This window comes from Trematomus bernacchii, unplaced genomic scaffold (assembly GCF_902827165.1).
Source record: "Trematomus bernacchii unplaced genomic scaffold, fTreBer1.1, whole genome shotgun sequence".
NCBI classification, from domain to species: Eukaryota; Metazoa; Chordata; class Actinopteri; order Perciformes; family Nototheniidae; genus Trematomus; species Trematomus bernacchii.
In genome coordinates this window covers 20847249-20861386 of record NW_022987720.1, presented here as the reverse complement: position 1 = coordinate 20861386, position 14138 = coordinate 20847249, and the positions used below count along the sequence as shown (strand labels likewise).

Sequence of the window (14138 nt, the reverse complement as noted above, 5' to 3'; positions counted from 1 at the left end):
TGTTTTTATACTCATCCGATTGCTAATGTATTTATTCTGTACTGACTGACACATTTGTCCCAAAGACGGGTCTACTAGTTCTATTTCGTATAAGGCTTCGCCCTCTAAGGCTATTGCTATTGGGTAATCCCACTGCGCATGCGCAGCACTGACAGACTTAATCCACGCCCACCTATGACGTGGGCCCCACCTACTTCCGTATAAATAGGAAGTATGCCCGTCAATCTGCTCCCACTTTTCTTCAGCACGTAGTAGCAGAAGCACTGTAGCAGGCACATTAGAAAACAAAGATTCCTCCCTTACGAAGCTTTGTTTCTAGTGGAAAGATGGAGATGAGCAAGGTAAGTCAGGGCTGCGTCCGGAACTGCCTTTCATGTGAGACGGGCTACATGATGAGTTTTGACAAACACTCACAGTGTGAGTCCTGCTTGGGGTTAGAGCATGCGAAAGCTGCTCTTTCCCCACAGGTGTCATGCTCATTATGTGTCCGGCTCCCTCTGGCCCTCAGACAGCAGAGAGCGGACGCTCTCGCTGCTGCTGCGGTCGAGGATGATTGGGCAGTCCCAGAGGTTTACTCTGTGGACGAGGCCCTGGACTTCTTGGATCCGAGTGGAGGGCACGAGTCGGACGACTACGCCCCCTCCATTCATGGATCACCAGGTGGTTCCCCCATCCTCTCTCTCCTCCGGACGGAGGAGACAGAGCGGGGTCCCGGTGTAGGTCCGGTAGACGGAGCAGTGGTCTCTCTCTCCGCCGTCACGGCTCTGCCGTCGATTGGCGGAATTCTCCAGGAACTCCCGGAGATCATCTCTAAGGCAGCCGCCTGGCGAGATCTCCGCGTTCCCCCAGCTCAGGAGAGCACGTTTTCGGATGACATGTCCGGGGTGTTCTCCCAGGCACAGAGGGTCAGGAGTGACCCGATCTGGCCACGCTTCCCGCCCATTAGGAAGTACCAGGAGGGGGCGGCGGCGAACCCCAGGACACTGAGGTGCGATTTCCAGAGTTCCTCAAGGAGAAGAAAATCGGGGGTTTTACTCCCGTTATTTTCTTATCCCAAAAAAGACCGGGGGAATGAGACCCATCCTCGATCTGTCAGCATTCAACAGGGTGATAATGAAAAGACCTTTTCATATGCTGACAATCAAACAGGTGCTGGAATACGTTCACCAGGGGGACTGGTTTACGTCAATAGACCTGAAGGATGCCTACTTCCACATAACCATAATCCCGAAACACAGGAAATTCCTGCGTTTTTCTTTCCAGGGGATCTCGTACCAGTTCAATCGACTGCCGTTCGGATACTCCCTGGCTCCTCGCACTTTTTCAAAGTGTGTGGAGACGGCTCTGGAGCCGCTTCACAGAGGAGGGATGAGGGTGTTATTTTATCTGGACGACCTGCTGTTGCTGGCTCGATCCAAGGAGGAGGCTGCTTTACAGACGATACAGCTCGTATCTCATCTGTCAAGCCTGGGTTTCATTGTCAACTGGAAGAAGAGCTGTCCTCTTCCCTCCCAGGTTATCATTTATCTGGGAGTGGAATTGAACTCAGCCCTCATGAGAGCGCGACTCTCACAGCAGAGAGTGGAGAAAGTGACAGCTCTCCTCCGACGCGTCACACCTCGCAGGGTGGTGACAGCCCTCTCCGTGATGCAGCTGTTGGGCATGATGTCAGCTGGTCACGTGGTGATCCCTCTGGGACTCCTTCACATGAGGAGACTCCAGAGGTGGTTTATTCGCCTGCACATCGACCCCGTGCGGCAGAAGAGACGCATGGTGTACATTCCCCCTTCCGTGGGTTTGGATTTAGCCTATTGGAAAAATCTCCACGTCCTATCAGTGGGGGTTCCCCTGGGCAGAGTGACGTCACACACAGCGGTGTTCACAGACGCATCTCTCGCAGGCTGGGGAGGAACGTGCATGTCGCAGGCAGTGGGGGGACAGTGGCCGGCTCACATGTCTCTCCACATAAACGTGCTGGAGTTAATCTCCGTATGGAGAGTAATCCAGCACTTCGCCCCGTTGCTGTTCAAACAACATGTGTTGATTCGGACAGACAACAGAGCAGCGGCGGCATACATAAATCGCCAGGGAGGCGTACGATCAGCGCAGCTGCTGAACACAGCCAGGCGGCTGCTGTGCTGGGCGCAAACACACGTACTCTCTATCAGAGCGGTGTATATTCCCGGCGTGTTGAACAGAGGGGCGGACCTCATGTCCAGAGGAGGTCCTCGCCAAGGGGACTGGAGCCTCCACCCCGAATTGGTCTCCCAGGTATGGAGCAGGTTCGGGAGAGCAGAGGTGGATCTGTTCGCTGCACGCGAGAACGCGCAGTGTGCCCTCTGGTTCTCCCTGAGAACGCAGGACCACCCCCCCCTGGGCGTGGACGCGTTCGCACACAGGCCGTGGCCAAAGGTGTTGTTATACGCTTTCCCACCAGTCCCTCTGATCCCTCGGTTCCTGGACCGAGTGCAGGAGGAGAGACTGACAGCGATTTTAATAGCACCGGAACGCACGGGAGCGTCCTGGTTTCCATGCCTACAGCGGATGCTGTCAGGGAGGCCGTGGGAAATTCCGTGGCGCAGGGACGCTCTCTCCCAGGTGGAGGGAGCGATCAGCGGTCACCCAGTATTGGGCCAACGTTTGTGGGCATGGCCCCTGAACGGGAACATATAGAGGGGATGGGCCTCTCTAAAAATGTTATTAGTACCATTCAGGGTTCAAGGGCGGCGTCCACCAGAGCATCCTACACAGCCAAATGGGCAGCGTTCCAGCGCTGGTGTGTAGGGAAAAGCCTGGACCCCGTTACGTGCCCCCTGCCTCACGTGCTGTCGTTCCTCCAGACCTTACTAGACAGGAATTTGGCTTATAGCACGGTCAAAACGTACGCTGCTGCCATCTCATCTTGCCACGTAGGGTTTGGTGTCAGTACGGTGTTTAGTCACCCTCTGACAACACGCTTTCTACGGGGAGTACAGAGACTCAGACCGGTGTCACGCGCTTTGGCGCCTCAATGGGATTTGGCGTTGGTGTTACGCGCACTGAGTAAAGCTCCATTCGAACCTTTATATCAGGTCCCCCTGAAGTTCTTGTCAGCCAAAGTAGCTCTGCTCTTGGCCCTAACATCAGCTAAAAGGGTGAGTGATTTGTCTGCTCTCTCTGTGGCTCCGTCATGCCTCCAGATCCAAGGAGATGGCAGCTCAGCTGTTTTGCGCCCTAACCCGGCTTTTATGCCAAAGGTTATCACAAGCTCTTTTAGATCAAGAGTGATAACTTTGGATGGTTTCTTCCCTCCTCCTCACTCATCAGAGGAAGAAGCCACATCTCATCTCCTCTGTCCCGTACGTGCGCTGTCATGCTATATTGCACGCACAGCCACGTTGCGTAGATCCCAGCGCCTGTTGGTGCATCACAGAGAGCACTCAATAGGGCAGCCTCTGTCTGCACAGCGCCTGTCACACTGGTTGTGTGAGGCTGTGTCACAGGCGTATGTCTCCTCTGGGAAGGATCCCCCGGAAAACATCAAAGCGCACAGCATCAGAGGAATTTCAACCTCTACGGCTTTGCACGGAGGAATGACAGTGGAAGACATTTGCACTGCAGCATCTTGGTCTTCCCCCTGCTCTTTTATTCGTTTTTATTTGAGGGATGTCTCCCATTCCTCTCTTACTCATTCAGTACTCAGTGTCCTGTCAGATTGAGTAATGTCAGAGACTGAACGGTGTGCCCTCTCTCCTACCTGTCGGCACTGAGAGAGCTTCCCCTTTTTCCCCCTCTTTTATCGTTTTAACAAGTGGGATTTTTTATCTCTACTTTTTAAAATGCTATATTTCCAGGGACTGTGATGCTCCTTTACGCATGGGTTATTAATTGAGTAGATGTGTTTTTGTACTTCTGGTAACGGACGGACCAGTGGGGCGTGGACTACATCCTGCTTCGCCCTTAACCCAATAGCGATAGCCTTAGAGGGCGAAGCCTTATACAAAATAGAACTGGGGTTACGTATTGTAACCCAGCTTCTATGAGTATAGGTGCAGCCCTCTAAGGTTCGGGCCCCACTGGCTCCGCGAATAGCTGAAGAAAAGCTGTTGGCGTGGGAGCAGATTGACGGGCATACTTCCTATTTATACGGAAGTGAGACCGTAGGTGGGGCCCACGTCATAGGTGGGCGTGGATTAAGTCTGTCAGTGCTGCGCATGCGCAGTGGGATTACCCAATAGCGATAGCGACATCAGGGAGCCATTTTGGTTTCAGGTTATTTTAAAGATTTGAAAGCCACGTAGTTTAACTCCAACATAACTAATATCACAATGAAGGGATGAACAGACAACACTCTGAATTAAACAAAATCAAGCTCTGGCAATTATGGCCAACTAACTTTGGTTCAACCATACTGAAAAAATATAAACTCATTTAACTGTTAACATTTCAGAGTTGTCATTTTGTCCCTTTCTAGAGTTATTCGTGTTTGTTATATTATCTCCACACTATGTAGCAGTTACCAAAAAAATGTCAAGTTCTTTGGACAGTGTGAAAATGAGTAGTCCAATCTCTTCATATTAAGTGTCAATTTGTGTGAATAGGGCCTTACAATTCTGTCTTATAAAGTCTGCCAGTTGGCGCACTGTAAATCAATATCTTGTTAAAGACTATCAGTCTGATATTTAAAGGTTGTTCAAAGATTGATTGCAAAAACAAAGATTAAGGTTAAAACATTTATTGTATTCAGCTAAATGTTTCTTCAGTATCATAAACCAAGCATTTAATGCAAAAAACAAACAAAACAAACAATTTCAATATAAGTACAGGTAGGCGCTTTCGGCTACAACGCTTTTAATACAAGAAAATAAAAATAAATAAAAAAATATAGGAAAAAAGTACAGGTATGCGCTCTTGCCGGACTTGCTTCATTTGTAGCTAATTTTAAGGACAGGTAGGATTTTTACATGTGTTTCTGTTAGTATATATTAGTACACATTATTTTCTAACCATACAAATCCTGCCGTTTAGCCCTTAATACATGATTTGTTAAAACACTGATACAATTCCCATTAGAGTAGAGTAGTTACATTTAATCCCTTTCTGGGTTGTATTCTGAAAAATATAAAATAGCGAGTATAAGCCATCATGATAAAGAAGCCAAGATGTTGAGGAAAGGTTGACACTTTGAACAGAAATTCAACTTTTTTCTGTCTAGCAGCGATATAGTTAGCAAAATCCAGGCAAACATCCTCACTTGAGATGCATTCGAAATAAATCTTGATGCCAGTTGTGAATTGCAGTTCTGGAACTACAAACAATCTGAAAATAATGGGATACTAGATACAGGTCTACACAGGGACCACCACAGGTTCCCATTAGTGAAGCATTGAGCTGTTGAGTAGCAAAAACAGTTGGCATTGTTATTACCTCAGGAATCCAGTCAATCATGGCATAGTCAATTCTCATACATATACAAAATCATTTTTTTCAAATGCCACTTGAGCTCTATTTTGTAGTGCATGTCGCTAAGTATAAGAAAGAAAAAAAAAAATTATTAAACTTTCTTAGAAAATAAAAAAAAATCATTGATAATATACCTTGTGCTTTAACAGTTTAATTGTTGTCTTTGACAAATATTGCCTACTTGGCAAACTATGGTAAGAGCCTTGTCGGGTTTGAATAGATAAGATACTCGGCCAAATGCTTTAGCAATATACTGTCAAGCCTTATATGACAGGATTATTGTTTATTGACAAATTATTGTTGCACAACAATGTCGTAGGCAAAAGGGCCTCGGAAGGTAAACCCCAGGTAGAATGTGATGTTTTCATTGCTGTGAGGCACTGAAGGAACATGAACAGGCCGGATACTGAACTTCTTTTTCCGTGGGCCTTCGAGGTACACCACTCCATCTTCAGTCCATCCGGAAACACGTTTCAGCATTGTGGCAATCTCAGGTTTTTTCCATGCCTCACCACTGAACCACTTCATGCGTTTCTCAGACACAGGGAGCTTTTTCTTGTGGACAAATTTATCCAATCCATTCCCACTGCCAAGAAAAAAATGGGTGTAAAGCCTTTGCTTTCGCTGAGGAATGTCCTTCATCTTGATCCAGTACCCTTTTTCCAGGTGTTCAACAGCTGATTGAACAATCTCATATTTTCTTTCTTTCTCCAAATCTGTGTCATGATCCTCTGGCCAGAACAGCAATGTAAGCCAGAACAGTGCATGTGGTGAACATTTCATTTTATCTTTTGGGAACTGATGACAAAGTGCCTGCAGATCTTTCAGAGGAGCTACATTTTGGTTATGTGGTGACAGGCAGTTCAGAGTGATGTGGGCCGTGATGTAATTGACAATATCCCTTTCACCAAATCTGGCTTTTATCGGATTGCTGGGGTAGAGGGAAACTATTTTCTCTAGAAGAGGTACTTCCTCCTTCTGATCAGTTAGCTTGGAGAGGACGGATGTTATGTTACCCCCACCAAGCTGATAGATGATCATGCGTTTTTGGAAAGGGGTTAGATTGGCAGGGATTGATTGCCCAGGACGTTCAGTAAAATCAGCTTCACTGAAGTACTTTCCAAACTCTGAAGATTTTTCTGCCAACCATTTCAGTGGATGACTTCTCATCCCCTCATGACATTCAGGGGTTTCTTCTCCATCTAAATCGATGTCCGTCTGGAAGTAACTGAGGTCTTCTGAGATCCATTCCAAGGCATCGTGTGTTGTCTTGTGAAGCTTTTTTAAATCGACATGAAAGGGTTGCCATGCCTCTTCAACTTCCTCAGGAATGTAATCTGTTAACAGGTACTTCATACACTCTGAATGGCCACTTGCTTGGTTTGAAAACACTAGCGATGAATATATCAGTTTGAGCAAGCTGCATGCAACCTCAACTTCAGAAACATATCCTGAGCTGTTATTGGTATCCTTTTCAGCAACAGCTGCTTTTTCACACTCTTGAAAACACTTCACAGCCTTCAGTGCAGTCTCCACAGCATCTGCTATTTGTTCTGCTGTCTTTGGTTTATTGTCAATAGCTTTGCATTTAGCTTGGAACCATCTTTTGTACACCTGACCCTTTGTGTCGAGTATGTAGGAGTTGTTTGGCAGCTCTTTGGCTGCTGTCTCCGCCCACTGTTTTGCATCTTCAAACTTTTCATGAGTATAATGAAGACGAGCGAGTTGTTGTGCATGGAGTGGATCTTGACCGAAACGATTGAATGCTTCTGTGAGTAACTCAATTGCTTTGTCTGAGCTTTTCTCCTTTTCACGAACATGCTCAATCAGAGGAGCAAACAAACTATTAGTTTTATCCCCTTTGCTTATTTTGTCTCGTCTGAAGAAAAGTGCTCTCAAAAACGACAGATATTCAACCCTTCCAAATCTGTGGACAAAAAGCACATTCTCAGAGAGCAAATCCATTGCTAAACTGCTTTGGGTCTGTTGGTTCTCCAAAAGTTGATGGAGAATTTCCTTTGCAACCAGTGGATGAATGATTCTGATTGATTCAATGTGTGTCTTCTCATCTTTAAGATGCAAGAAGACGAGTTTAGCCTGATCACTGAGTGATTTCTCAAACTCATGCTGGCGAAACCTTTCCAAGTGAATGGTTAAGGCAAGCAAATCCTGACAATGGGACTGAGAGATGAAGGAGTTTTGGACATAAGTGTTCAGCAGTGCAACATAGCAAATGAGGCGTGTGACCACAGACTGACGGTCAATGCCTTCAAGCAAATGTTTCACAAACTTTTGAACGTATTCATCATTGAATCCTTCGCTCATCAGAACAAATGTCAAGATGAATTGAGGCGCATATCGTTCTTCAAGTACCTTACGTTTGCCAGCAAAATTTCTTTTCTCTTGATCACTCAGTTTGTGGGTGACAGACACATTCTGTAATGTAGACTCCTTGCACTTACTCTCTGGATCATGGGATCGTCTGCAGCTCAACAAAATGAAACACGGAGTTCCACATTGGATTTTTTTGTTGTTGGTGGCAACTTCAAGTTCATTCCTAAGATCATCTAGATATTCTTGGTCTGAGTCTTCAATTAGAAGTAGCACAGTCAGACACTTCTGTGGATCTTTTTCTTCATATTCTCTTAGCCCAACTGCATGTTGCGCAACAAGACCAGCTGAATATGAAGGCTTCACAACTGCACACCTTAGATCTTTCCTGGTGTTCCAAAGTAGTTGTCTTGCCACAGTGCTTCCACCACTTCCTGGATGATGGTAGATGTTTATACTGTTCACCGGAGACTGATATGCTTTTCGCTTCAAAGCGCCATTGAGAAGTTTGGAAACATCCTGATATGCATCTCTTTCAATAACCTCTCCAAAGTACTTGTGTTCAGCAAGCCAGAAATTCAACCACTTTACTTTCCCACCACGGTAAAACTGTTTGTCAATGTTTACTTTTTCTTCATCAATGAATTCTTTGCTTGTTTCATTGCAATGATCGACACTCAGAATTTCCAGGGAATACATCTGTTCCTCTTTGCGTGTTTCAAGAAGACATGTCCCTTTCACAAAGACTGGCAAGTGTTTGCTGGTAAGTGTGTTTAAGGGTTGTATTTCCTGGAGAGTTGAATCAATGTGACTCATCTTCATCCCGACGACACTGGAGTTGTCCAGAGTTTCTGTTCCACATGACCCCTCTGCAAAGCTTTGCCACTTCTGGAAGTCTTTCTCTGATTCACAGATGCAGATGATGTCTTCATGGCCTTCCATGTCTGTGAAAAACTCATAGAAGGTGTGCAAGAGAGGTTTCTCTACTGGAGATGTGAGAAGAAAAATGACCTGGAACGATCCTTTTGGCAAGATTTGTTTACAGATCAAAGACACAGATTCTCGCAGGAAAGTCATTTTTGTCTTTATCCAAGTCATTTCATCACAAGTTGTTTCATTTCCTTTGAAGCCAGAACGGCCGTTACAAAAGATCCAGCTAGTTTGGTCAAACAGATGCAAGTGGCTTGTGAAATCTTCAATGCTCATGTCACCAGATAACCTATAGCTCTGCAGAGAATGCATGTTTGCAGCGTGATGCTGAAGGTATTTACTGCAAAGACCTGATGTCTTTGAGTCTGGGTCAAAGTCAAACACACAGAACACGTTCATGTTAAGCAGCCAATCAATGTGGCAAAGGTCACTTGGGCTGAATTTGTTTGTGACAAATATGAACCATTTTTCCTTTTCAATGAATTTCTTCCCACTGGTCATTAGCACTTTGAGTTTCCTTCCGAGATCTTGGCAGAAGTCTGGGGCGCTGAGGAACTGATTTTGTTCTGCCTCTTCTCTTTGAGCATCCCGATCTGGGACTCGCTGGTAAAAATCACTTAGGTCTTTATCATTCACTGGCTCTGTTTTCGAACCAACCCTCCGCAGAATTGCTTCTTTCTCAAATTCTACTTTGTTGGATGACTCTTTGAAGTTTGGGAGACGGACTGCATACACTTTGCCTTTAACAATACTTATTGAAGGCACAATGTCAACTTCTACCACATACCTCTTCTCTGTACTTTCTCGATCCAAAACCTCAATGAACCTTGGTGGCCGCACACATTGGCGAACAGGCTCCTTGTCAGAGGAGAAACTCCTCTCAATGTAGTCCAAAGCATCCACATAAATGTCTTTCTCTTGTACAGCGATACCAATTATTTCACCATGCACGTATCCTTCATCCTCCTTGCTATCCATTACGCCAAAGTGTATTGTGCCATTTGTTCTGATATTCATACAGCCAGTTGCAAATTTAAGGACCTCTTTGGCAAACTTAGCTTGTAGTCTTGTGCGATCCAATGCAGAGGCTTTAGATAAAGACTTAAATTCATGGCATGGAGATGTTAGATTAAAAGCGCCTGATTCAGGTTGCAGGACTCTGTTCTTGACATATATGAAATCAATCTCTTCTTGATCGAATGGTCTTGGTCTGCAGTCTTCCTTTGAAGTCAGGACACATTGCTCTTGAGCAGTTTGTCTCTCGACACAGACCTCTGTATTTCTTACAGAAGTCTGTTCTGGATGACCTTGAACTGCTTTTTGATTAATGTTTTGCTTGTCCTCCGTGTTTTTACCGGGGTTTGGCTTAATCTTCTCTTGAGGTTTTTGCTTTGAGTTGATGAGCTCATTTCTCTTTTGAATTATCAAATGAGCAGGCCCTGACTTCATGCCAATGTTTGTCCTCAAATAGTCCTCATCCAATGTAAGAAGGATTTGTCCATTTACTTCTTCCTCATTAAGCTTTTCTATGTACGGCTCCTTCACTCCAAGGGATCTTAGCCAGGTGCTTACTTCGGATTCAGTCCAATCATTGGGTGACGGCTTGAGTTCGTCAGCTGTATAGTGTGGAAAGACAGAAAACAGTAATAGGTTTATTTATAAATAACAGAATTAGAAAGGAATATATTTCCCTTTCACAATTCAGGGATATACAGAATGCACATTTTAATTTTAATAACATGCCATTTAACTGACACTTTTATCTAAAGTGACTTAAAAACACTTCTATACCACTTATATAAACGTAATTTATTTTTAAAGTTCAATAAATGGATGTTTTCAAAGTCAATGAATAATCGTATTTAATAATCGTGATATCAATATTGACCAAAATATTCGTGATTATGCCATAATCGAGCAGCCCTACTCAAAGCTACTCTAAATGACCTTGAAGCAGAACGCTGTGTTTGTAAATGCTTTGGCTAACTTGTTGTGTGTTTTAAAATTCTCTGTAACTGTGCTGTTACCATTCTTGGGCCACGACAAGAGATTTTTAATCTCAATGAGACCTATCCTGGTTAAATAAAGGTGAAAAATATATATATATATACCGTTAACATACCTATGGGAGCTATTTTGGGTAAAGTGTCTTGCCCAAAGACATTTTGAAATGTTGAAGGCAGGGGCTGGTAGATGCACATTTAGCAAATTGATTAATTTGTCAACAAATCCTGTGAAGGTCCAAAACGAAGAATGTGTAATTTTATGTCCCTGTATCTCACGTTCTCAATTCTGTAATGAGTGCTCAAACATTCTTCTTTGTACCATACACCTATCAGGGCTTTGTGACCTAGTCAGATCAATACGTTGACTTGGCCAGATGTATAGGGACTTAGTTCCCTTACAGCAAGTCTCTGCAGGCTGGGTTGATCAGATACACATGGCCCTAGCTTCTAGCCACCTGGTTTCCTAATTCACACCATTAGTCTCAAGCAATTGTCAGTTTCGATACACTGTTGAGGGCTCAGTATCTTTATTTAAAACCAGGTATTTCTCTATTCAATTATACAAAACTATTTATGAATTATTATTCACTTAAAAAGTTCTAAACATGAATGTGTTTTATTATAATAACTCACTACACCTGCTTGCCCAACACCTACAGAATGCAATTGGCTCAAGAGGAGAGATAGAGAGATTGCATTATTCCACTCCAGGAAAGGTTATTTTAGTCAACCTACATTTTTTGTTAAAGCTGCACAAATGGAACCCAGCAACAATCAGAGAACAAAATACATTCAGTTTATTTAAATCCTATTTAAAAACATAGTTAGTGAGGAATCAGCTCTGTCAACACTGAAATAATCTACTGCTCTTTACAACCTCTGTCTGTCTGTCTGTACTGACTGTGCCTTAGGCATACGGCAAAACGCATAGGATTAACGCAATCGCAAAAAAGCTTCCGTCCACACGCAATATACACCGGATAGTGTCTGTTCACACGAGACAGCTCCGTTTAGCTCCAACCACTGGAAAAAGCTGCAGTACATATGCCGAGCCTGTACGTGGCGCTGTAACTTCCTCCAGAAAAAGCAGCGAAGAAGCATGGTCGTCATGGTTGCCCTTCTGTTTATTCACCGTGGTGGGGGCCGAGGGAACCGGGCAGAGTTTTTCGCCGGTCAACGTGTGTAAAAGTTTAAATCTTCCGGACAAAATTATAAAAGTGCCGGTCAAAGGTCTTCTTTGTTATTTATTAAGCTTTAAAGGGCCCATGTCATGCTTTTCCGGTTATTACCCGTCCCCTTGTGTGTTATGAAGCCTATGTACCCTCAAAGTACACCCTGTAGCGAGTAAAACTCTAACACAGAAAAGACCTCCCCAAAACGCCTCGTTGGAGATACGTCAATAGGCGCGTTCACACCAAGTACTTTTCCCACAGTAGTTCCTGAGAACTTTAGTTCATGAGAGTTCTTTTAGTTCTGACGAACTAAAGCAGATCGCGTTCACACCAAAATGAGTTCCTGGGGGTGGATTAGGCAAATGAGCCGCTGACGTCACTTCTTCTTCTTCTGCTTAGCTTTTCCTGGCAGGCCGCAAACAACTTCACGGCGAGTACAGTAGGTGGCGGTATGCACCTTAAAGTTGCAATCCGCCAAAAAACCGAGAGAAGAAGAAAAAAAACTTCCGCTTCCGCTGGATGCTTCTGTTTACCTTCCGACCTCAGTCAGACACGCTATGGAGTTGACTGAAGTTGTGGTTTTGGTGCTGAGTTATTTAAGCCAATAACTCAGCCACAAATACAGATCGCGGTTAAGAAGCCTTAACAAAAGGACTGGACGGCGACAAGCACACGCTATGGACATGTTTCGTCAGCTGAGGATGATGACCGTTATCACGCCCAAAGAACAGCAATGGTACGTTCAGTAAATCACATTAATACTATCTAATGTAGGATTTATGGAGTTATGTCGGGCTAATTTGTGTCTTTGTATGTGTTCCAGATATGCGGTGCTTGATGAAGCGAAACGACTGCAACATGGACAATATCAAAATCCAGGTGGCAGCATGTTGCGTATTGCATAACCTGTGTGAGCGTCGTGGTGATGAGTACAGGGAGGAATGGACTGCCTTACCGGCGACCCAGCTTGATGACAACCATTCATATTTTTTTGTTTATTACAAATGAAAGTAAAATATACACAAGTGTCTTGATTAAATGATTGTAGAATAAGGATTTTGGACGTTTGCCCTGCAGCCATGAATTGCATTAAAAGCAGCAAGAAACTTTGAATTGATTTCATTTTATACACATTTATATCTGAGTAGGCAATATCAATATAATCAATTACTGTAGTACATGTCATTCATTTATTTGTGATATAAAGTCTGTGCCTAGGTGGTGCATATTCTGGAAAATCAATTGAGAAACAAAAAGAACAATCTCAAATTGTTTAAATGACTTCTGATTTGTCTGACCATAGGAAAGAGTTAGATAAGAAATAATACCACTAACATGTCTGTAGTATTGCACAGTAAATAGGCTCAGCAGTTAACACCTTTATTATATATCCTCCTATGTTCCCTTACTATAATTAATTTAAATATTGAACTCACAACACTGTTAATTACAAACTTAACCATTTATCTTTCTATAAATAGTGTTTGTGTTGATGGACGCCATTTTGAAATACAATTGAATGATCTTTTTCAAAGACACATATATGGGGTGGGACACAATAAATAAAGCTTCGCCAGTTTCATGGTGTCATGATGGTATCAGAATAATCACTTACATGTGATGTATAGGATGCTACACAGGTCACCATAAAGATAAAGTGTCAGGAGAAATAAGCAAGATACATTTTCTGTTTAATCGCAATGTAGGTTCTCTTTTATTTATCAGCAGCAGATCAATAAGTGTCAGTAGTATCAAAACAATATAATAACAGTGGCAATATATATATATATATATATATATATATATATATATATATATATATATATATATATATATATATATATATATATATATATATATATATATATAATAACAATAGATAGGCTCAGCAGCACACACCTTAGTGCAAAGTGAAGTGTCAGTATTAATAACAGTGGCATATATATATATAATCACAATAATACAAAATGAACTCTCCCAGGTGTAGGCAATTTGGGGTGAAGTGTCTTGCCCAGGGACACAACGACATCCTGACTGCAGTGGGGTTTGAACCTGTGCTCCCCTGATCCGAACACCAACGCACCAGACCACTGCACCACACGCCTCCCAACAAGTCATTGTACAGTTTATCAACGACGACAAGTTTTTCTTAATTTTTGTATTGAAGGCCTGTTGGATTTAATCAGCTCGCTTAGCACTGCCAGAAGCCCAGCCTGAAAGGTATTTTGTTGGTCCACCTCGATTCCTGGGCCTTGTG

The 14138-nt window shown here is 43.6% G+C and overlaps 1 protein-coding gene across 1 annotated transcript in view; it reads right to left on the bottom strand.

The window, feature by feature from the left end:
* Nucleotides 1–4698: 4698 nt before the first annotated feature.
* Nucleotides 4699–14138, bottom strand: part of LOC117492327 (sterile alpha motif domain-containing protein 9-like) — a 36111-nt gene continuing 26671 nt past the window's right edge. Inside the window, exon 3 of the mRNA XM_034142506.1 lies at nt 4699–10319. Coding sequence (XP_033998397.1) covers nt 5737–10319 — 4583 coding nt within the window. The 3' untranslated portion in view covers nt 4699–5736. The remainder of the gene's footprint in view (nt 10320–14138) is intronic.